Genomic DNA, 25,653 nt, shown 5'->3' with positions numbered 1-25,653 from the left:
TTTCTGGGCTCAGCCCTCACATGGCCCAGTAGCTTCCACTTCCTGTCTCTTGGGATGCGCATTCTTGGGATGCATCCTCCAGGAGCCCATCCAGCCTGCCTTGAGCAGCCCAAGCCACATGGAGATGTCACTCGAGTCAACTGCCAGCCACAAGTCACCTTAGGCCCCCAGCGCAGTTGAGCCTTCAGAGACCACGTGAGAGACTCCAAGCAAGAACCATACAGCTGAGGCCAGGCAACTCATACAGCCACAAGCGACAAGAATAAATGTGTATTTTAACCTGCTTCATTTTGGGGTCGTTTGTTAAGCAGCGGTGCATAACCAAAACAACGTCCACCTGGTACACAGCGGGTACAAAGCGAAAGGACAATTCAATCAGCTCTGACATGAAGTACGGCACACAGCACTCAATTTAATAGCTGCTGCTCTGATCCAAATTATGTGGAAGGGGAACAAAGAGACGGGTGGAAGAGGCCGTTACATCCCTGCCAGTGAAAAACAATGAAATGCACTACGTCCACGGTGGGGATGGGCTGAGCCCTGGGCTTGACTCTCATGTTCCTCCAAACTCAATAACAAAGGAAATATAAAATTAAGAAAAAATCTATTTTTAGGGACTTCCCTGGTGGTCCAGTGGCTAAGACTCCGTGTTCCCAATGCAGGGGGCCCGGGTTCGATCCCTGGTCAGGAAACTAGATTCTACAGGCCACATTAAAGATCCCGCGTGTCGCCACTAAAGATCCCACATGTGACAATGAAGATCCTGAGTGCCACAACTAAGACCCGGCGCAGCCAAATAAATAAGTGTGTGTATATATATATTTTTTTTTTTTAAATGATAATCTGTTTTTAAAATCCGGAAAATGGGGATGGATGTCATCAGTCAAAAAAAAAAATTTTTTTTTTTTTTTTGCAGAATTCCTGGAAGAGATGTGACAGGATCAAATTTACAGAAAAAATCAAATTTAGCCAGAGTTGAGAAACCAAAACCTAATTGGGCCACAGTGGGAAATGCTGGACACGGGAAGGGTCTGACAAAAAACCCCCAATTCAGAAGTGAGTGACTGAGAACAGAAGCAGGCACTCACTGAGCTGGCGGGTAGGGTGAGGAAAGGGTTGTGGAATGCTGAGTTTCTAGTGCAGCTTGAAGAAGGAAAAGAGGAAGGGTATTTTGGGATCAGCTGTGAAGTTCTCCAACTGCAGGGCAACTCTTTCCCCACTTCCTCAATTAAGAAGGGTCCACCCAGCCTATTGGCCTGTTATCAGCCAAGCACACACACAGGAAGCCTGCCCAAGAGCAATTCCAAGGATCTACTCTCCATTCTCTTCTTACCGCATCCCATTCCAACCCTAACCACTGCAGCCAGGCAAAGGCTGACTGCAGAGTCTGTGAGCTGCTTACGCGCACATATGTACATGTTTACATGCAAACACAGGTACGCATGGCCACGCAAATACATGCCCCAGAGGAGGCCCAAGAGCAAGTCTCATTACTTGGGGGTGGGCAACAGCATGTGTCTCCCCAAGAGGGCAGAAGCAGCAGCCCACTTGTGCAGACCAGAAGGTCAGTGCACTCCCGTCTGAAGGTGGTCAGCTCCTGCCCTAAGCCAGGATCACCATCTTGGACATCACAATCTGAAAGCAGGTCCAAAAACATGATTGCTAAAACAAACATAAGTGAGATTAAATTTAAATTAAATAGAAAAGTAGAAATAGTGGAATGGAATGAAATTAAAAATAAATCCATCATTCAGAAGATCAAATCAAGGAATTCCCTCAACATAAAGAATGAAAACATAACCTGATAAGATGAGCCCAGAAAAAGTGAAGACCCCAAAAAGGAGAGATTAAAATCCAAATATCCACAAGTCCTTTCTCCTAAAAAATAAAAAAGCGGGCTTCCCTGGTGGCACAGTGGTTGAGAGTCCGCCTGCCAATGCAGGCGACATAGGTTCGTGCCCCGGTCTGGGAGGATCCCCACGTGCCGCAGAGCGGCTGGGCCCGTGAGCCATGGCCGCAGAGCCTGCGCGTCCGGAGCCTGTCCTCCGCGGCGGGAGAGGCCACGACAGTGAGAGGCCCACGTTCCGCAAAAAAAAAAAAAAAAAAAAAAAAAGAATAAAAAAGGATGTAGACAAAGTGGTAAAATTGAAAGGGTTTAAAGCAGAAATACCTAAGAAAAATATATATCTAAATACAAGCAGGCTGGTAAATTTCTCGATTTAAGAAGAAAACTCTAGGGATATGTGGAAGATTGGGTACAGAAGAAAAAGAATCACTGGCACAGGCTTCTCATCTGGGACTGTAGGCACTGAACTAACAGAAACAAAGGAATACTAGAGGGTCATTAAAAAAAAAGGAAGGGAGTGGAGGGAAAGGGAGGGGAGAGGGAGGAAGAGCTTTATGTACCATATGGGATGATCTCCAAGATCTATGACTGTGTACAGCAAGGTACAAGACTCTGTGTACGGTATGCTGACATTTGACTTTTAAAAGAATTACATGTACGCACTTTCACATTTATGCATAACATCTACCTCTAGAAAGTTTCTCCAGAAACTGGTAACACTGGTTGCTTCTGGGGAGGGAAACCTGCTGCCAGAGGAAGGGAAATGATGGGGCCTGGGCAAACGGGAGACTTTTCACCAGATAAAATTTTGTATCTTCTGAATTTTGTGCCATGTGAATGCACTGGCCACACCAAACACCCAAAAATTTTCAATCTCTCTCTCTCTCTCTCTCATGCGCGCGCACACACACACACTCAAAAATTTAAGTAAAAAAGACAAGCCACAGAATGGGAGAAAATACAATACATATATCTGATGAGCACTTGTATCCAGAATATATCAAAAACTCTTAATAAGGATATATGTGGTATATACATACAGTGGAATGTTATTCGGCCTTAAAATAGAAAATTCTGCCGTTTGCAAAAACATGGATGAACGTGGAGGACATTATGCGAAGTGAAATAAGCCAGTCACAAAAGGACAAATACTGCATGATTCCACTTATCTGAAGAATCTAAAATAGTCCATTTCATAGAAGCAAAGCGTACAAAGGTGATTGCCAGGGGGTGGGGAAAGGGAAGATGGTTTGGGGGCGGGGGTATTAGTCAAAGGGTACAAAGTTTAAACTATGCAAAATGAGTAAGTCCTAGAGATCTAATGTATATAGCACAGGGCCCATAGTTAACAATACTGTATCGTATACAGTACTTTAAGTTTTGCTAAGAGGGTACATCTTATCACAAATTGTAACGATATTAGTAATAATAATATAAAGAAGGTAGGAGGAAACTTTCGGACGTGATGGAGATGTTTATGGCACAGACTGTGGTGATGGTTTCAACAGATGTATACTTATCTCCAAACTCATCAAGTTGTATACATTAAACATATACAGCTTTTTGTATGTCAATCATACCTAAATAAAGTGATTTTTTCACCTTACTGAAGAATATTTAAGTAATTCAGTATAGATATTACATTCAATATATAGATAGATATGTATATATCTCAGTAAGAAAAACAACCCAATAAAAATAGGCAAAAGATTTGAAGATACTTCACAAAAGATATACAAATGGGCAATTAGCATGCGAATATAGGTTCAACATCATTAGTAACCATGTAAAAGAAAATTAAAACCACAATGAGATACTACTACACATCCACTAGAATTGATCAAACAATACCAAGTCTTGGCAAAGATATGGAGCTACTAGAACTCTCGTATACTGCAACTCCACTATTAGGTATTTACCCAAGAGAAATGAAAACATGTCAACTAAAGACATGTACATGAATGTTCACAGCAGCTTTATTTGTGTCTAAGAATTTGTCCATTCCATCTAAGTCATACAATTTACTGACAGAATTGTTTGCAGTACTCCTTTATAACCCTTCATTATTTCTGTAAGGTCAGTAATGTCTGCTCTTTCATTTCTGATTTTAGTAATTCGAATCCTCTTTTCTTGGTCGATTCAGCTAAAGGTCTGTCAATTTTGATTTTTTCAAAGAACGAAATTTTGGTCCTATTAATTTTCTCTACTGTTTTTCTATCCTCTATTCCATTAATTTCCACTCTAATCTTTAGTTCCTTCCTTCTGCTTGCTTTAAGTTTAGTTTACTCTCCTTTGTTCAGTGCAGTAGCTTAATTTGTAATAGCCCAAAGCTGGGAACAACCTACATGTTCGTTAATGAGTGAACAGACAAACAAATAGTGATATATTCATTCAATTAATGAATGAATATATTCAATTTTTTTAAAAAAGAACTATGGATATAGCAACAATAAAAGTGTTGGGTGAAAGAAACTAGACACAAAGAATACAGATTTTATGATTCCAATTATACAAAATTCTAGAAAATGCAAACTAACATAGTGACAGAAAGTAGATTAGTGATTGCCTAGGCCAACAGTGGAGGAAAGTATGGACTACAAAAGTGCATGAAAACTTTTGTAGGTGATGTTCTGTATCTGGATTGTGAGAGTGGTTTCAAATCAGGAACTCAAAACTCAGTAATTTCACTAAAACCTAGAAAGGGAAGTAAAAGCAAGCCCAAGGTCTCTCCTGGTTCTGGAGAAAGTTACAGATACTAATTAAATCTTGACTATGGTAGAAAAATATAATTATAAACATTAGTCAAATAGAAACAGGAAATAGAAATTGGAGGAAAATAAAATTGAACAAAGCACACCTGGATCAACGTAACCAGAGTCAGGAAATGGAGAAAATGAGGAAAAAAAAAAAAAAAGCATAATAGACAGAAAATAAAGACTAAAATTCCACATAAAACGTTAGCAAACTGAACCCAAGACTAAGTAGGACTTATCCTAAGTATAAATGTAAGTAATTTCAGTATTAAGAAATTAATTTAATTAAATGATAATTTCCATAGATGCTGAGAAGGCATTTTATTAAACCTGAATTCCATTCCTAAATTTTTTTAAATTAGTAAGCTATGAATAAAAAAAACTTTCTTGACAAGAAAACAACAGCCAACATATCTAGTAAGAAAATACTCAATATATTCCCTTCAACAACAAGAATGCTCTCAATATTTTAAGAATTTCCATAGGTCTTGGCCAATGTAATAAAATGAAAAAAAACATACATTTTTGAAAAGCAGCAGTGAGTTGCAAAATATATGATTCTTTGGATTTCTAAGTAGAAAATAACTGAAAAATTATTTAAAATGTGTTAGGAATTCAGTAAGGTGGCTAATGCATGATAACATTACAAAAATAAATAGCTTCCCTATATACTGGCAGTAAGAAACTGCAAACAATAGTAATTTTTATTTTAGAACTTTATCTTTTAATCTTGGGGCAGAGGAAGAGAAACTGGAACCTGAAAAGTCCCGAAATGCAATGGTCTGTCCAAAGGGGATTCAGCTAGAAGCACCTAGAACAGTGCCAGGCACTTGATAAATATTTGACGAATAAATGAATGGAATATGAGCTTCCTGATTAGGTCTGGTTCCTCTTATCTACTTCCTTTGGGAGGGAATTCTGTTTTCTTGCCAGTTGAAACAGACCTTTCTTTTCAAGGTATATAGCTCACATATCAGAAAGATTCCTCTTTTCCTTTTTTAGCATCATGTTGAATGAGCCAAGAGTAATTTACTTACCCAAATAAAATGAAAATCCAATGAAGGAGAGGAAGTGAAAATATCTACCATAATCAAATCACAGTAATAATCAGATCAACGGTAATGTAAATATAACATGATTGTAAATGTTTATTGTGGCCTGTTTATTTTTGTTAAAGCTATCCATAATCTGGCCTTGAACTGTAGAAAATAAGCCTAGAGCTGACTCAAGATTTTCTTTCCCACAATTTATGGATTCTTTCTGCAGAACTGGGTCTGTTTCTTCTTCCTTTTTCTGTTCAGTCTTATAAAAATCCTTAACTATACAACCTTGCTATATTCTGGGAAGCATTTTTCCTTTCTTTCATCTACTATGTTCTGAATGTTAACACACCACATGATGCACCTATGCTTACCAACAGTACCTATCAAAAACAGGCAAGGAATCTTCGTAGTCATCTAAAATATGTTGTTCAGATCAGTTATGAGAATCAGTTATGAGAAGAGCTTTTGGGGCCTACTATGCATAATCTCATTATGTTATCAGAACAACCTTATTAGGTAGGTACTGCTAGAATTCCCATTTTATTGACAGGATAACAGAGGTTCAGGGCAGGTAAGTGACTGCCCAGCCAGTAAGTGATTGTATTAGGACTCCCTTGGCTGAGTCTGAAAGCTCCATTTTTTCCTACTCAGCTGTGTCTGCTTCAAACCTACAACATTAACCTCTCTAAGGTAGCAGTTCTAAATTACTTTACATAGTGTACCTCCTTGATTTGGAACCAGAGGGAGCAAATAAACTTTATTCCTTCTGCTGCTGGCAACATTGTTTCTCATGATGGACAGATCCTCTACCCATTTCCTGCAATATCATAAACCTATATAATACATGAAGTTTCCTTGATTCATGAATAAGTCAACAGCAAGACTTTTCTATCAGTTTCATCATAACTTAACCACAAAGAAAGTTTAAAATGGACAGTGTCGTAATTTTGTTGGCTTTAAATAAGTAGCCAACCTGCCAAGGTCAACACCTGAAAACATACTCACCTGTGTGATACCAAAACTGGTTTACGTAAAATGCAACTGCTGCTTCTACAACTTATAATCTTGGGACACTGCGATGTGTCTTTAATAAATGTTACCCTTTTCCACTCACATGTCCAAGAGAAGAATGATTTGAGGAAAAACAAAAAAGTGGCTACCTTCTTCTTCAGAGTCAAGCTGAAAGTGGAGAGGTGACCATTTTGCTCAAACCTCGGCACTTGAGATTTGCTTAGAAATCTGTAGATGCACATGTTAGCCCCAAATTTGGGTCTCATTCAATCTAAAAGTCTGAGCAGTCCAGTCTAAAATACTGTATAAAAGACTACCTAGGTTACTCAAAAAGCTCCACAGATACCTACAGTAATGTGCCAAGCCTCCCAGTAGACCAGGGGAGGAGAATTTGGTTACATCGGAAGACTCAAGTCAACTGCACCGTCTTAGAAAGAGCTGTCAGTCTATCCCTAACATAACCACCTCCTAACACCACATCTTCCATGTCCACGTGTTTGAAAGTTGGCCGCCCCTCTCTCTAAGAAGCTGCAATGAAGCCCAGAACCCCTCACCAGGATAAGGATTGCCATGAAGAAAACTGGGAGGAAGAAGAACTGACGTCAATGGGCTGAAAACACCTCATTCTCTTTCATGGAGACAGGCAAGGTCCACGGCAGCCCTTTGGTCAGGGAGGGCAGAGGCAAGAGCATGAAATGAGGGTTGGACGAAGTCTGGCCAACTGGTGAAACAAGGGAAGGTCTTGCCCCTCCTCAGTGACTTGAACCAGGAAAGAAAAGAATTTCTTAATTCTTAACTCAGGGGAAAAACAGATAGTTCAAAATATTGACTGCCCATCAGGAGAAAAGGGTAAAAGCTCACTCTGAGCCAGTATTCACCTGTATTTGATCAGAACAGATTAAAGACTACAATAGAGCATTCTCTCTTCTAGCCCCTCAGTAACAGTTTAGCTCTGTCCTCTTTAGGTTTTGAGTGGTTATGACTCAGTTTCCAGGCAGGGACAACATACACATCCCACCCCACAGGACTACAAGTGACAGCCCCATTTTTCTTGTTTGCCTATTTGAAATTTAGTTGGAGTTAGGGGTTAGTCAACTTTTTCCTTTTTAATCAATATCAACTCTTACTAACCAAATTAGGGAGCGAGGAGGAGGGCTCTTTCTCTCTAATTTGGTCAGAGTCTCCAAGGAAGGAAGACTACATTCTCAAAGGGTCAGAAAATCACCCTTTTGAGGCAATGCTGCATCCTTCCAAGGCTAGTGTACACATTCACACCTGTACTCTTACACACACACACACACACAAATGATAGCAGACTACACATGGCTTGTACTTTTTCTTTTTCTACTTACTATGTCTTGCCATTATTTCATATCAGTATATATAGGGGCTGCCATATTCTTTTTTTTTTTTTTTTTTTTTGCAGTACGTAGGCCTCTCACTGCTGTGGCCTCTCCCGTTGCGGAGCACAGGCTCCGGACGCGCAGGCTCAGTGGCCATGGCTCACGGGTCCAGCCGCTGCGCAGCATGTGGGATCTTCCTGGACCGGGGCACCAACCCGTGTCCCCTGCATCGGGCCGGCGGACTCTCAACCACTGTGCCACCAGGGAAGCCCCACCATATTCTTTTTAATACTACATTTTTTAAATGACCCTAGTTATAAAACTAGCTCCACACTGATAGATATTTAGGCTCCTTCTTATCTTTTGCCATTAAAACTAATATTGCAACAAATACTCTTGTACATGTCATTTAGCTCATGTCCATTTACTGACTCAGCAAATATTTGGGTACCCACCCCATCCTAGGCTTTGTTTGTACACTGACATTACAGAAATAAGCAATCAGATAGAGCCCCTGCCCTCAAGGAGTTTATAGCACAGTGTAGGAGATATACATGTCTGATGGCACATTCCCCCTGAGTGAATCAGAAAATTCTTCTAAGGCAATTGATCTCAACCTTGGCTGCACATTAGAATTACCTGGAAAAGCCTTTTTACAAAATACTGCTCCCTGGGCCATCCTAGATTCATTATATTTCTTGAGGTGGGCCCTAGGCATCAGCATCCTCTAACAGGTCCCCAGATGATGTGAGTACTTAGCTAAACTCAATAACCTTGTTCTAAAACAGTGCTGCTCTATTTTTAATGCACATACAATGACTTAGGGATCACGTCAAAATGCATATTCTGATTCAGTAGGTCCGGAATTAGGCCTGAGATTCTGTATTTCCAACAAGCTCCCAGGTGATGCTAATGCCACTGGTCCATGGACCACACCTTGAATAGCAAAGGTCTATGGCAATAGCAGGGGGCAGCTGGAAGGGCACACAGAGGACCAAAGCTCAGCAAAGGTGGGCAAGCAAGAATTCACATGACATGCCAGGCAGCTCATGAGTAAAATCCTTTGGCAGGGACGTAACTTCCTAGGAGAGGATCAGAGAGGTAAATAGGTACCTGATCACAGAAGGCCAGACTAAGGACTCAGACCATTACTGTGTAAGCAATGGAAAGGTCTCCAAAGAGGGGAATGACACATACAATATTTTAGGAAGGTGAATTCTGGCTACAGTGTTCAGAATAAAATAGACTGGGGAGGAGGGACCTGACTGACTCAAAGCAGGAAAGCCAGTTAGATAATCATACATCTTGATTAGGATATTCACAATGACAATGGAAATGAAGACAGACACTAAAGAACAGTGATGTCTATATACAAAAGTGGGATATTTAAAAGGGGAGGTGAAGAAAGGCATGGTTTTTAAATACTCTCACCATGGAGTGATTATAAGGTGCTAAAAACAAGAATCACAGAAATACTTGGAAAGATGGGTTTAAAGCTAGAAATCCTAAGCCCTGCTGCAGTAGTAAAGTCCATCCAGAGATGGTACATAAGGAACTAGCAAAGGCCAGGAACCATGGCTGGGTGGGCTCACAGTTAGAGCTCAGAAAAAAAAAAAAAAAAAAAAAGAGAAGGGTCCAGAGAAGCAGGAGCAGACCAGGGGAGGGTCAAGAGAGGAGAGAACCAATTCATTCAGTGAATGAAGCATCTGCTATGTGCCAGGCACTGAGCTGGGGAATATAGCAGTGAACAGAGTAAGACCCTGAGAAAAAAGACAGGGAAAAAAGCATTGAGGGGAAGTTGGTTAATGATGTCAGTCAAGGAAAATGAGCACTGAACCAAAGGTCTGGAAACCTGGGTCCTAACCTCAGCTCTGCCACAAACTAGCTGGGTTACCCTGATCTGATAAATCACTTCTCTCCCTGGGCCACAGTTTCCTCCATTGTAAAAAGAGGGTCTTGGAGGGAGTGACCACCAAGCCCTCTGCAGCTCTAAAGGCCTGGGATGCTACAGCAGAAGAACAGCCGCTGCAGTTCTCCGTGAGCCGTGAGTGGTAGAGGCAGGACCTGGCCCATGGGGCTCGATGCTGAGGCAAGAGGAGGCAGATGGCAAGGCAGATGGAAGCGGTGCACAAAGACCGCTCATCCAAGGAGCCTGGCAGTGACGGGAGAGTGAGCAGGCAGAAGGCAGCAAGCCTTGGGAAACTTCTCTCACAAGGGAGACTGGCTACAGTGAGGAGTAAGAGGCTGAAAAAAACAGAAACTGAGGTGAGGGAAGAAACACAGCCTAAGATACAGAAGGGGCTGGTTTCATTTCCCTTGGCCTGAAACTGTGCTTTGCGTAAGAAATGCAACCTACAGTGTCTAATGCATGTAAGCACTCGAAAGAGTGGGAAGCAGGTTTGGAAAAGGATGCCAATTTGTAGCAGTGGTGGTGGTGAAGAGAGTGGGCTCTAAAGTTGAACAAACCCAAGTTCAAATCCCAGCCCCACTCTCATCTAGCTCTGTGACCTTGAACAAGTTACTTCACCTTTCAAAGCCTACATTTCCCCAGCTGTCAAAGGCGAAGGAGACAGTAACTTGGGGAGTGCTTCAAGATGATGCAGTACAGCTCCCAACCAAAGGAAGTGCTCCCCAAAGGTTCACAAGGATCTTGTGAACACACGTTACTATTATCTCTGGGTAAAGGTGAGGATAACTGAGGGGACATATGCTGGACACCCTCGATGGGGAAGAAATCAGAACAAAAGGAAAAGAGAAGAGAAGCAACAGTTAGGGAAATGACAACAGTCCCAAGCGTATGTTAAACATGAAAGGCTGGGCATACAGGAGACCGTGTTAAGATGCTAGAATGTTGACAGGGGATGGAGTGTTCCAGGCAAGCCCCACAGTCAACCCAGACTGGAGAAGCAAGCCTTGGGGACCCCAACTCACTACAACACACCCTCAGGATGGTAGCAGTCCTGACCCAGAACACCAAGGTGGGTAAGAGGTGATTTTAACAGGACCTGGAAACCAGTACCTCCAAAGGATATACTCAGGGCCAGCTTCACGAGGATCCTATACTCAGAAGGGTTCCATACTGGGTTTAATGCTCTGCTGTCACTATCATGAAATTATTAATAATTTTTTAACAGGGGGATAAGAATTTTAATTTTGCACTGGGTCCCACAAACTACATGGCCAATCTTGGATTCAAATTCAAATTCTCTCATATCCCAACATTGACCATTGTTACCTATAACAGGTAACCCAAGACCTCCTTCCAACGTGCTTCACTCAAAAATGTCTTTAATGCTAATAAATCACTCTGATTACCCCCATGCCATTCTGCACATACCCCTGTCATCATGTTAAACAGCAATGACTCGCTTGTATTTCTTTGTCTCCCTTCCTGGACCTTGGGTAGCTAAAAGGTAAGGCCATCTGTTCATCTGTGTATCTCCTGAGCATGGCACAGAGAGGCTCATATAAATGTTTGAGAAATGAAAAAAAAAAGTCCAAGTGTCCTTCCCAATTGCTGATGCAAGTCATGAAATAAACAAGATTTACTGGACCGGACAGTGCAGAAAACGCCTGCTATATTACATTCTTGCAGCACAGATGCAGATGCAGCAAGATGATAATAAGCCCAGTTCCTCAGAACATACCTCTGCTCGAATTAAATAGCCCAAAAGAAGGTCTAGGTTTCCATTTTTGCAATAAAACAACTATTCCACAACCATTTTTATTCTAATTACAGTAAGACATCTTTCGCCTGGAATGTCTGAGACCTGACCTGTCCCAGGCTAATGTTATTTCCAAAATGTAGATATCTTAACTCCCAAGGAACATAATGCCTCACACAGCACATAGTACAGAGAAGTCACTCAAACACATGTACAAAATTCATGTTAGCACTCCAAGTATTAATGTGGTTTATCGATTCTAGTTAGAAATTAGATTTAAAAGTATATACACCCTCAAAGGATAAAGAACAGTCTTTTCAGCAAGTAATACTGGGAAAATTGGATATTCACACACAAAAGAATGAAATTGGACCCTCATCTTACACCATATACAAAAATTAACTCAAAATGGATTAAAGACCTAAACCTAAGACCCAAAACTATAAAACTTCTAGAAGAAAGCATAGGGCGAAAAGCTTCATGACACTGGGCTTGGCAATGATTTCTTGGATATGACACTAAAAACACAGGCAACGAAAGCAAAAATAGACAAATGGGACTATATCAAACTTAAAAACTTTTGTGCAAAGGACACAATCAAGAGAGTTAAAAGGTAAACTATGGAATGGGACAAAACATTTGCAAATCATATATCTGATAAGGGGTTAATATCCAGAATATAAAAAGAACTCCTACAACTCAACAATAAAAAAATCAAATAATCTGATTTTAAAATGAGCAAAGGACTTGAATAGACATTTCTCCAAAGACGGTACACAAATAGCCAACAAGCATATGAAAAGATGCTCAGCATCCCTAATCATCAGAGAAACACAAATCAAAACCACAATGAGATATAACCTCATACCCATTAGGATGGCCACTATCAAAAGAACAGAAAATAACAAGCGTTGGTGAGAAGGCAGAGGAATTGGAATCCTCGTGCACTGTTGATGCGACTGTAAAATGGTGCAGTCGCTATAGAAAACAGTATGGAAGTTCCTCAAAAATTTAAAAACAGAATTACCATATGGTCCAGTTTTTATATATAAACATTTGGGTTTATATGTCCAAATAAACTGAAAACAGGATCTTGGAGAGATATTTGCACATCCATGTCCACTGCAGCATTAGTCACAATAGCCAAGAGGTAGAAGCAACCTAAATGTCCATCAATAGATAACTGATTAAAAAAAAAAGGTATATGCATAAAACGGAATATTTTTCAGTTTTAAAAGAGAATATCCTGGGGGGCTTCCCTGGTGACGCAGTGGTTGAGAATCTGCCTGCCAATGCAGGGGACATGGGTTCAGTCCCAGGTCCAGGAAGATCCCACGTGCTGCAGAGCAACAAAGCCCGCGCACCACAACTCCTGAACCTGCACTTGAGAGCCCGTGAGCCACAACTATTGAAGCCTGTGCGTCTGGAGCCTGTGCTCTGCAACAAGAGAGGCCGCGACAGTGAGAGGCCCACACACCGCGATGAAGAGTGGCCCCCGCTCGCCACAACTAGAGAAAGCCCACGCGCAGCAACGAAAACCCCACACAGCCAAAAATAAATTAATTTTAAAAAATTAGGCTAAGTGCAAGGAGCCAGACACAAAAGGCCACATATTCTATGATCCCATTTTTATGAAATACCCAGAATAGGCAAATTCATAGAGAGCAAAAGCAGATGAGTGACCGCCAGGGGCTGAGAGTGGGGAAAATGGAGCGTCTGCTACTGAGTATCACGTGTCTTTTGGGGCTGACAGAAACCCTCTGGAATTACATAATGGCGGCAGTCGTACAATCTTGTGAATATACTAAAAATCACTACGTTGTATGTTTTTAAAAGGTGGATTTTAGGGTATGTGCGTATGGTATCGCTTGAAGTAGTGTAAGATTCCTACTGTTTGCAAACAAGACTCCTGACCAGTACACCCCTGAATCCAGGAGGTCAAAGCCCCTGTGAAACTGCCTCCCCTCACCCTCCACACCTGCAAACTGACACTGCCAGGCTTTGGCACAGGCTGGGTCTTCTGCTCTAGTTACTCCTCCTGCCTCTGTCCGTTTGGGAAATATCTACTTTTTCACTCTCCGGCTCAAATATCATCTCCTTTGGAAAAGCCACCAGCCTCCCGAGCACAGTCACTCCTTGCCCCACTCCCTACATGTTATTTCCATAATAACCGTGCAGATGTCATGGGTGTCCACCTATCCCCTCTCACTGGCCAGTTCAGTGCCCACTGGCCTGACTTCCACGCCAGCACCCGCACTTCTTGGCCCGACTGCTCCCCCGGCTGCTCAACCTGCTTCGCCCACCCATGGGGCAGGCTGGAAAGTGCTTCGGAATTAATGCCCAAACACCCCATCCATGGGGCGCTCAACCAATGACTGACACGGGCTGCTGTTTGAAGACCCCAGGTCACTCACTGGGGTGGGGATGACCGAGGTACGTGTTCTGTACAGGCTCCCAGAGGTCCCAGTTATTGCTTCTAAGGCAATAACAACACCTAGCATTTTCATAGTACTTACTGTGTGCCAGACACTATTCTAAACACCCATTTAAGGGACTTCCCTGGTGGTCCAGGGGCTAAGACTCCGTGATCCCAATGCAGGGGGCCCAGGTTCAATCCCTGGTCAAGGAACTAGATCCCGCATGCCACAACTGAAAGATCCCACACGTGGCAATGAAGATCCCATGTGCCACAACTAAGACCTGGCGCAGCCAAATAAATAAATAAACATTAAGAAAAAAAAAACACCCCACTCATTTAATCTTCAGAACACCACTGCGAAATAATCCAAAATTTAAATAGGGAGACACTGAGGCATTACCAGGTTAAGAAACTTGCCCAAGGCCTCAGAACTAGTAAATATATCTAGCATTTTTCAGATTCTATTGCAACCATCTGGATATACGTCTCTCTTCTGCACTGGACAATGACCCTCTCAAGAGAGTACTTTTTTTTAATCTTTCTCAACTTCTCCGGCATCCAGCACAGAGCCAGGCGTGCAGCAGACATTCAAGAGATTCAAGTTTTGGAAAGTGCCTGCACTCTGCCGCCCAAACATGCCGTGTGCTTTTCCCGCCTCTGTGCCTTTTCTCAAACAGGACCCCTGAAACACCTTTTCTGCATGTACCTCTTGCCCTTGTCTCCTCCTACCCCCAACACACACACACACACACACACACGACAATAATTCCTGATTCCTGCTCTGTGGCAGCCAAAATGAGGAATTCTGCTGGGCAAGGCAAACAGGAGAGAGCATATGACCCCCTCTAGAATCTAGTAAACAAACCCAACTGCCCATACATGAACTACTGCGCCTTTGCCAAGCTGTTATTTATGTACTTATTTTGAGAGACTCATCTGCCTTCTTCCCGGTAACCTCCACTAACCCCCAACTCTTCCCCGTCCTAAAGACCTTCCCTCAGCCCTGCTCTTTCCCCAAGCTACCACCCTTCTGACTACAAACTGCTATGACCTCTCGCCTTACATTTCATTGCTAATATTCACTTTGTTTAAATTCTGACCTCAACCTCTACATCTTCCACTCCCATCTCTCTTTGGATCTGCTGGGGTCACACATTTATATAATACAGAAGAGCTGCCAGGAGGCAGCATGTGTGCTAAGCCTTGAAGTCTGAGTGGGCTTTCAACGGCAGTGTTCAGACAAACTGACCCAGCTCCTGACTTCACACTGCATGCTAGTCATCTTTACACTTGCTCACACTTGCTTCCCAATCTGTGTTCCCCCTCTCAGTGAGGGCACCAGTCGGCACCAGTCTCCTAGAGTAGAAAACCAGTCATCCCCACTGTACCAAAACTAGTCACCTTTACATTTTCTGTTCTTTGTTCTTCCAGGCGACAACTTCAACCTAAACCAAACCGACACATTTCTAACTTACCTCTTTCACTGCCAGTCTCTCCCCGTCCCAAGCACTGATCACACATTCCCCTGCTCAAAAACCCTCTACGGCTGGCTCCTGCCTAAAGAATAAAAGCTAACCTCCACATCAGAGCGTTCGGAGCAGTCACAGCCTCCTCCTGCTGTGTCTTCCCACCTCCTCTCTCACTAATCCCCACCTCTGGACTCTCCAAACCCACTCCCAACACATGAGCCGACCCAGTGCAACCCCAGCAGGCACAAGTCTTTTCCATCTCAGGAGCTTTGCTCAAGCTGCTCCCCTGGCCCATGACGCCTTCCCCACCCGGCACTTGAAAGCCTCCTCAAACTTCAAGGACCTGGTGAAAACACACCTCCGCCACCAAAGCTGATCTGCAGATAATACACTCTGAGAGTGGGGCTGACCAACAGGAACTAAGCACCCTCCTCTTAACGATCCCAAAGTCAAACTTAATTGTCACTTAACATTTTAAGGTCGACGTATTGGTCTTTTTTTTCTAAGTTTCAAGTGACAAATCAAATCAAATTGAATAGTATAAACAAAAGGGCATTCATGACCTCCTGTAACCAGGATGCCCGCGGAGCAGCAGTGCCAGCTTCAGGCACAGCTGGCACAGGTGGATCCGGGATTCAAGGGATCTTCAGGGCCTGTTGCCCTCTTTTTCTCCTGCTCCACATTCCTCTCTGGCTTCACTCTTAAGCAGGCACTCTCCACATCACAAGAAACAAAGGCTCACAATCTAACAAAAAGAGAGATTCTTTCCCCCAGCAGCCATCTGAGCAAATCTCTTTTTAGCTATTTGACTCTGCTAGGGTCACATGTCCACCAAGGAAGCTATTTGGGCCAACGGATGATACAGGTGAAAGACCAAAAGCAGGAGGAGGAGAGAAGCCAGGGTGCTTCTCCCCTACCCCAACCCCTCCTCTCTGGTTCAGATAAGCATCCCTGGCCTTAGCTGCTTCCTCTCCAGGGCTCCCTCCGCCTGAGGTCCCTACTCTTGTTGAGCAGCCCTGCCATGGTCTAGTTCCCACAGAAGCTCCTGGATTCTTCTAATCTCACCTCCTCCCGTTGACCCCCCCAGCCCTGAGGGTGACTGCAGTTTCCTGCTATGGCTACTCTCTGGGTTATCTCCCTGTCCTCTGCTTGACTTCACATGTTTCCCAGCACCTATGTAGCTAATTCCCTGTATTAAGTCTCTCAGTTTGAAAAACCTACAGCAGTTTTTATCTCCTGACCAGACCACAAATGATACTGAAATTGACAAAGAATAGGCAACAATGTACAAAGAAAATGTGGAGAGGTCAGTATCAGGGAATAACCACCACCTTCTCACAGTTATTAAAGGCTCACTATGCTAAGTATGAATGCAATGGATCTTCATATCAACCCTGTGATGTAGGTACTTCTGTTATCCCCTTTTCACAGAGGAGGAAACTGAGGCTCAGAGAGGTTAAATAATTTACTGTCACAAAGACTGTAAGTAGTGGAGCTGGGATTAAAATCCAGACAACCTGGCTCCAGAGTGCACGCTCTAAAACACAAATCCCAGCAAGGAGAGTTTCAAGCAGCGGGTTACTCAACAGGATCAAGTGCTACCTACCAAGAGGTCAAGGAAGACAAGGATGTGAAGCGTCTACTGGATTTAGCAATAAGGAAGTCACGAGGGACCTTGAGTAGTAAAGCCAGAAACCGGACAGCAGTAGGCTGAGAAGTAAGCCAGAGGTTAGGAAGTAGAGACAAGAGGAGCAAACCTTTCTTTCAAAAGGTGAAGAAGAGTCAGAAAATAGGGCAGAGATGGAGGAGAAGGAAGCATCACAACAGTTTTCTTTACTTGGTTTGTTTTAGAAATGAGAGCAACTTGAGCATGTTGAAACATTAATGGGAATGCAGAAACAGACCCACAGACACAGAAAACAAACTTATGGTTACCAAAGGGGAAAGGGGCAGGGGGAGGGATAAATTAGGTTGGGATCGAAATACACACTAGTATATATATAAAGTAGATAACCAACAAGGACCCATTGTATAGCACAGGTGAGTATACTCAGTATTTTGTAATAACTTACAAGGGAAAAGAATCTGAAATATTTATATATATCATATATATACATCAGGTGTACAGCAAAGTGATTCAGTTTTATACTGATATATATATAACTGAATCACTTTGCTGTACACCTGAAACTAATACATTGTTAATCAACTAAACTTCAAATTAAAAAAAAAATTTAATGGGAATGAGCCAGTTGATAGTCTGAAGACACAGGAGTGACAGCAGGGTCTCTAAGAGGCCAGAGGGGGCGGGCCATATACTCCAGGATCAGCCTTAGCAAACGGGGGCAAAGAAAGGGCAGCCACAGATTCTGATCATTTTGAGTTTGGTGTAAGTTCTTTTACAGTGGCTTCTATCTTCTCTAAGGTAGAAAGTGAGGCCATCAGCAGAACAGGAGGGTGGGGTAGGGGCGTGGAAGGTGTGAGGAGCAGAGAAAAGCTTCAGATCAGCCACAGTACAGAGTGGGAGCCTCTGTGGAAAGGAAGGATGGCCCATGGGACCTCCCTAGCAGTCCAGTGGTTAAGACTCTGCACTTCCAATGCAGGGGGCGCGGGCAACTGGTCGGGGAACTAGGATCCCACATTAAAAAAGAAAGAAAGAAAGAAAGAAAGGATGGCTCAGCACCACCGAGGCCCCAACTGTGCTTGGAAGCTGTGAGGTTACACTGGCAGCAACTCTCAAGGTAACTCCGCACCTGAGGTGCAGGCAAAAGACAGGAACAAATGGAATGACCCAAGTTGGATGTAAAAGGAGAGCAAGGGAACTGCGTAAAGGACAGTGGCAGGAGCGACAAGTTAAGCCGTGGAATCTAAAGGAGGCAGGTGAAAACAAGGGGTCAGGGAACAGGTGTAGGCAGTTCTCACTGACTGGGAGGAGGGCACCGCAAGATGAGAGCTTTGTAATAGCATTATTTCAGGGCAGGAACAGTTGTAGGTATTATAATGCAGGGATGTGGCCGGGGGAGAGGGCAAATGAACTGGAAAAAAGGGGAAGGTGACTAGATAAAAGGTCAAGAAACTGATAGTTTTAGAGATCTGGACAGAGTCCCCTGAAGTAAAGGCATGATTTGAGAAGACAGTTAGTTGGGGGGTTTCAAGATTTTAATGAACAAGAGAAACAGGGAAGTTACAAAGTGACAGCAAAGAAGGCAGTGGAAGGTCTGTAATGGACATCTGTGAAACAACAGACGCTGGTCCAACATTCATTCGTTCCTCCTCCTTCTAGGAGGAGCATCCTGACTTTGCTTTGGAAACCACCTCCTCCCTCCCCAGGCACAGAGAGGGCTTCCAAAATACTGGTAAGAGTCTATGCCTTAACTTTATGTGTGTTCATTTTATTATTCTTTAAACTGTATAGATACATTTTATTAATACAGATGCATTTCTATACTTCACATATTTATATTTCACAGTTAAAACATACACACAAAAATTTCCCTTCTCCACCCTCCAAAGATAAGGACCTGGTCCAGGCCTTGGGCAGTCAGAGTTACAAAGACTGGCTTCAGCACCTGACCCAATTTAGGCCCAGGAGACACTAGCCCAGAGCTTTTGCTGTAATTATCAGGAAAGAGGTGCTCTCTTTCTGCTGGTGTTGCAAAGCTATATCCCTTCACCGGCTTGAGAACAGAGCTAACACAGAGAGGAGAAAGAGTCAAGAGATGAAAAGTGACAGACTCCCAGCATCATTTGAATACCTAGTTCCAGCCATTCCGGAAACCAAAATACCTGGGGCTTTTCAACATGAGCCAATAGATTTTTTTCTTTTCTTCAGCCAGGTTGCATTGGATTTATGTGTTTTTGACGGAAAAGAAACCTAATTCAGTGGAATAGTCAAATAAAGGATTCTCAATTCAACAGCCTGTGTGATCCTTTCAACACATAAATCACACCCTCCTTCTGCTCAAGTCCCTGCAATGGCACTCAAAGTAAAGGCCGAAGTTCCCAGAGTGGCCCCAGACCACCTGGCCCCCTTCCTCCCAGCCCTTGGCCAAGGACTCCCCAATTGCTCACTCTGCCCCAACCACACTGGCTTCTAGGGTAGTCCCCGTCACAGCGGGCAGGAGCTGCCAGGCCTCTGCTTTGGCCATTTCTTCCACCAGGACACTCCTCCAGACATCCACTCGCCAACTGCCTCACCTCCTTCAAGTCTTTGCTCAAATCTCAAGTTCTCAGTAGGGTCTAACTGAAGCTGCCTCCCTTCAGCCAGTGATCCTGAATGCTCCCTCCCCACCCCCCAACTTTTTCTTCCTTTCACAGCATTTATTACATAAAACAGTACGTACTCACTAAAATATACCCAATGAGGGCAGGGGTTTTCAACTGGTGCATTTGAGTTCCTAAAACAGTGCCTGGCTCGTAGGAGGCCCTCAAATATTTGCTGAGTGAGTAAATACAATGACATGAGCCTCAAAGGGGCAGCACTTGATCATTAAAAGGCAGTGGAGAGGACTTCCCTGGTGGCGCAGTGGTTCAGAATTCGCCTGCCAATGCAGGGGACACGGGTTCGAGCCCTGGTCCGGGAAGATCCCACATGCCGCAGAGCAACTAAGCCCATATGCGCCACAACTACTGAGCCTGCGCTCTAGAGCCCGCGAGCCACAACTACTGAGCCCACGTGCCACAACTACTGAAGCCTGTGCACCTAGAGCCCGTGCTCTGCAACAAGAGAAGCCACCGCAATGAGAAGCACGCACACCACAACGAAGAGTAGCCCCCGCTCGCCGCAAATGCAAATAGAGAAAGCCCGCGAACAGCAACAAAGACCCAACACGGCCAAAAAACAAAAGGCAGTGGAGAGAAAGGACACTACTGACCCGCATCTCCTGAACCTGAAATAAGTGGAGTGTAGGAGGAAAAGACACCTCCATTTTGAAGACTTCAGGGGAAGCAGTGACTTAAGGGGGCAGGAAGTAGGTGGAAGAGTTCAGTGAAGAGACTGAGGATGTGGGTAGAGGTGTTAACCACAGGTGGGGCTTGAGAGGGCTTGGTGTTAAGCTTTGGGAGGTACACAGGAGTTAGAGGCTGAGTCAGGGGAGAAGCAAGCCCAAAGTGGTTTGCAGATGAAAGTAATAAAAGACAGAAAGGGCCAAGTGGTGTATTTACATTTCAGGTGGAGATGAAAGATACAGGGCTAGAAGGCCTGGGGAGTTTAGCCAGCGTCAAAAGAATTCCTAGCAACCCTTGGTAGATAGAAAAGATTCTTCCCTTCACACCATGGTTTGAATGATTTTCAATTTTGTGGATGAAGAGGCCATGACATTTGGTCTTTTCCTCCTTCCCAGAACCCCAGAGGCCACTAAGAAGTGTCCGTTGGACCGAGACGAAAGGCTTTCCTGTTCATGGCACCTCAGCAATTCCCCTCTGCATAATACAATAACCCTGCACTATGAGCAGCCTGTCAAACCCTCAGAACTGACTCTGAATCAGGCATCCAGGATCACAACCCCAAAGTCCATTATAAAAGGCAAGAAGGCACAGGCTTCTTTTCAAAGACAGACCATAGCACTCAACGCTCCTACCTCCCCTCCGGTGAACCCCACACTTCCTGGGCAAGAGAAAGAGCAAAGGGAAGGCTTCCTTCCACTGGTCCTGACTCACCTCTGTTGCTTGGTAGCTTCTCTCTGCAGAAATTTCTCCAGAGTTACGAGAACATATGTGTATGCCAAGATTCAAGGAAAATGTTACTCCCAGTCAGAGGAAGAAATTATACTGCCCTCTAAGGAAAAGTGGCTAACTATAAATCAGGCCTTTGGGAGTCATGTCATTTTGATGCTCCTCACAGCTCTAAAGAGACTTATTAAATATTCAATAATTAATAATAATGCCTTCAAGACCATCTCTCTCATGGAACGGTCCCTGTGAAGGAAGCCAGAAGTAATTAGACTTAGGCTCGACTTCCTGTCCACCAACTAGATCTCAGGGATACAGGGCATCTGTCCTCCCAGTACTTAGTAGCAAAATGCCCACACTTCTGCATCAGGTGTCCTCCAAGAATGGATCATTAAACAGATATTTAAAAGAGCCATCTGTAGCAGGCAGCTTCCAAGATACCTCGATGATTCCCGCTTCCTGGTATTATTCATACCTTCTTCCCAGGTTGTACCAGTGATGGCCAGTGTGACCAACAGAATACGGCAGAGATATGTCGCTTCCGAGACTAGATTACACAGGACTGTGGTTTGAGTCTTGGGATCTCTCCATCTCTTGGATCACTTGCTCTGGGGGAAAGCAGTTGCCACATCAAGAAGCCCTATGGAGAGGAACTAAGGCCTGCCAACAGCCAAGAGAGTGAGCTTGGAAGAGGACGTACCCCCAATCCAGTCTTCAGTGACTGCAGCCCTAGTCAAAGTTTGAATGCAAGCTCATTAAAGACCTGAGTCAGAACCACCCAGATTTAAGCTGCTTGCAGATTTCTGGCCCACAGACACTATTTTCAGATGATAAATGTTGCAGTAATTGGTTACACAGCGATATATAATTAATTCACTATCCTACACAGACCTGAGAAAAAAATTATAAGTTTAACCTCAGTTCCTATCCTACATGCACATAGGACCAAGTTCTCTGTACATAAGAAAGCAAATTGGGCTTCCCTGGTGGCGCAGTGGTTGAGAGTCCGCCTGCCGATGCAGGGGACACGCCTTCGTGCCCTGGTCCGGGAAGATCCCACATGCCGAGGAGCGGCTGGGCCCGTGAGCCATGGCCGCTGAGCCTGCGCGTCCGGAGCCTGTGCTCCGCAACGGGAGAGGCCACAGCAGTGAGAGGCCCGCGTACCGCAAAACAAAAACAAAAAAAAAGAAAGCAAATTATTCATTCAACAATTACTTATTGAGTGTCAAATATGGGCAAGGTATTTCCAAGCGACTCAAGCCTTCATATAGTCTACAATCTTCTATAAAATAAAGAGACTTACAAAGACACACACACACACACACACACACCCAGCTGCTCAATCCATTGGTTTTATTAGCTTTTTAAAGTTTACTTGCAACTAATGCTTTGCCCCCCCCCACAACTTGCCCCACTCTTTGCTTTCACAGACCCTCTTGGGAAGGTACATCAATTCCCACTTCCTGGCTAATTGGACTGCTCAGTGCACTCCCACTCATTTTTACTGTGCCACATGCCCTCCCATCTAAGGGGGAAAGAAATTTGGGTCCCCTGATTCCATTCAGTATTGGGACAAGGAGGCCTTCACTTAGTATTTTACTAAGAGGCATTCACTTAGTATTTACACCTGATCACAGGTGTGGAGAACAATTCTAATTTCTGCAATTATTGACTAAGTGGCAACAGCAGCGCTGATACAATCAGCTCAAGTCCTGATCACAGCTGAAGTGGCAACGGGGCGCGGGGGGGGGGAAAGGAAGGGAGATGCCGCCCCTAACCCCTCACTGTCTCTCAAAGCAGCAGGAGGGTCATATGCTGCTCTAAGAAAATCAGGAGCCCCCCTCTACGCAAAAAAGGTCAAAGGGCGACCTTTCTTCCCTTCAGCCACAAAACCAGCCTCTGCCAAACCTAAACAGCGTGGGAGACCGTGAGAGGTAAATGGAGCCCCAGACAGAAAACCCCAGGGCCACTCTCCTCCCGCTGCCTGCTGGGGTCGGAGTCAGGTGACTCCTCAGGGCACAAAGCAAACCTAAACAAAGATCACTGCCCCCATGACAGACAGGGGTAAGAAGCCTCTGGCAGTAAGACCACGGAAAACCATTAACTCTTGCTTCTTTGCAGTCGCAGCAAACTGGAGGAGCTACAAGTGACTCGGCAGCTCAGCCTTCAGAGATGCACCTGGAGGAACCGGGACCCCATCCCAGGACACAGGCTCTGAGCACTGCACGCACGCCTCCAGCCACAACGGGCCGGCGGGACCCCTCCCCACCAGCTGTCACTGGCCTCGCGACCAGTCACAGCCGGGCAAGCCCGTCCCCTCTGGCCGCTCCGCCAGAGGCTGCGACCCCGCGGGGGCAGTAGGGAGGAGACGCTTTTTCCCCAAGGCTCTGGGGCGAGGGCACGCCTGTCCCCCGGAAAGGGGCGCCAGAGTGGGCGCGGCCCGGTGCCCAGCGGGGCTCCAGATCCCTCATCCCGCTCGGGAGCGAAACAAGCCTCCCAGTCCCCAGCCCCGCGCGCCCCACCTTGTCGCCGAAGCTGCGGGCCGTCAGCAGGTCTGGGCTGGGCGTGCTGTCGCCGCCCACGGCCTCCTCGCTGCTGGAGCCGGCCAGCGGGTGCGGCATGTCGCGCAGGGACTGGGGCCCAGTGGACGGCAGGGCCTTGGGGGGCCCGCCCGACATGGCGCGCACGGCTCGGGACGCGCCGCCGCCGCTTCCTCCTGCACCCCGCCGCGACGGGCTTCCCCAGAGCCCGGGCCAAGGCCCCGCTCGGCCGCAGCTCGGTCGGAGGCCCAGCACCAGCCGGGCTGGAAGCCACCGCCACCGCCACCCGCCGGCTCGCGTCTGCCCGCGCCGGGCTGCGCTGGGCTGGGCTGGACTGCGCCGCTCTGCTCCACTCCACTCCGCTCCGCGCCGGAGCCCGCGGCGGACCCGCTCGCACCTTAGCCAGGGCGCCCAGCCCGCCCCGCCACGCCGCCCAGCCCGCTCGCCGCCCCGCCCCCGCGGCCCCCGGCAGCCCACGGAGGGGGAGGGGGCGGGGAGAACGGGGGAGGGGGAGGGGGGAGGCGGGCAGCTCCGCCCTCTCCCGCCGTCCCGCAGGAAGTGCGCCCTCGGCCCTCCGCCGCTGTCCACCGAGAGTCCAAGCTCGCCTCCTGGCCCGTTGGGGGCTGCGCGCAGACCCCGGAGCTAATGTTTAACGGAAATCAGAGGTGGAAAAAGACGTTGGAGGATCCTGTTCCATTCCACCCGCGTTTACTGCTGCGCCCAGGGGCAGCCACGCTTGGGGCTGGGGGCTTTAGGACACGCACGTGAGTCGGGATCTTCTGGCCTTTGAAATAATCCAGGATAAGAGGAATTATGACACATTTTATAAGAATGGCGTAAAAAGGTTATGAGGCTCCCAGGAGATAGAGACATCAGGCGGGGAACCTAGAAGGAAATTCAAAGACGCAGTGTGGAGTTTCTTCAAATGCACGCTGAGATCTCATGCCATCTTGCTTCTGCAGTTCACCGGGTTTATGTAAGGTTAAACCTCAGAAGAGAGAGCATCAGTAAATAAAGAGGGAGTGCTACACATGATCTATGACTCTTTAACTCACACCTTGACCAAACTGCCGTTTGAAAGAATCGTGAGGTTCCCGTTTTTATTTTTCATGCTTCTGTGCTTCCTTTCCAGGTCTTTGGCTGGGCTGGATTCTGAGCTTTATTTGCTAGCAGAATGGAGATAGTCAAGGCGTTACTTGGCTATTTGAGGGTGGAAGTTCACCTCTTTTTTCCACCTTACCTGGCTTCACAGCTTCTGTGCTCAGGGCCAAGTCAGTAGAGGCCATCAGCCCATGTAAGAACAAGTTGATACTAGAAGAGTAATGGGGAGGAGGCCCGCTGTAAGGGAGCACATTTTCCCGATCTATTCCCAAACTCTTTAGGTTCGTCCAGTTTTACCTGACTAATCTTGAAGTTGGGATTCACTGTGGTCTCCACCACCCTTTTCTTCTAAAGAAACAAATGATACTTCAGCAGGAGGAGAATGCCAAGAGTTGAAGCTGACCCAAAATATCATCCAGGGATTCACTGAGCTTCAGAGACCTTCCCTTATTTCCCCTGGTCTAAGTCATCCAGCCTCAGTCCTCAAGTTATCTTTTCTCTCCTCCACGTGGGTCTGCCCTGGTTGGGGAAAATAGAACTCAGAGGACACTGGGAACAATTTTTTAAATGCTGCATCTACCTCACAGGAATGCCAGTGTCCGGTCCTCTTGGAGTTGAGTAAAATTAATACTTTTATGTTCAAGGGCTGCTTACAACTACAACAGACCCTATTATCTGTTCTTCTGATTAAAACAAATAGCATGAATATAACTAGAAATGAGTGTTCTATAGATGTATAACATAGGTATTTTTTTATTGAATGATGTTGTTTATTTTAATAGCCAGGCCACCT

General features: G+C 45.3%; 1 protein-coding gene across 12 annotated transcripts in view; it reads right to left on the bottom strand.

Annotated features, from left to right (window-relative positions):
• SNX30 (sorting nexin family member 30) overlaps positions 1 to 24,187 on the bottom strand; it is a 117,201-nt gene extending 93,014 nt beyond the window's left edge. For 4 of the 12 annotated variants that reach the window (XR_016393613.1, XR_002645281.2, XM_089913601.1 and 1 more), the window contains exon 1: positions 23,742 to 24,184. Coding sequence is in view for 6 of the 12 variants with exons in the window: in XM_089913601.1 (XP_089769727.1) it covers positions 23,742 to 23,897 (156 nt within the window). In the remaining 6 variants the exon portion in view is untranslated. Of the gene's footprint in view, positions 1 to 23,741 lie in introns of all 12 variants that reach the window. The other 8 variants (XR_016393614.1, XR_016393615.1, XR_002645279.2 and 5 more) reach the window with 5 other exon arrangements.
• Positions 24,188 to 25,653: the final 1,466 nt, after the last annotated feature.

This window comes from Delphinapterus leucas, chromosome 6 (assembly GCF_059928025.1).
Source record: "Delphinapterus leucas isolate spDelLeu-1000000601 "Yukka" chromosome 6, BTC_Dleu_Yukka2, whole genome shotgun sequence".
Classification (NCBI taxonomy): Eukaryota; Metazoa; Chordata; class Mammalia; order Artiodactyla; family Monodontidae; genus Delphinapterus; species Delphinapterus leucas.
The sequence above is the reverse complement of the archived record's forward strand: the minus strand, read 5'-3'. Positions and strand labels throughout refer to the sequence as shown.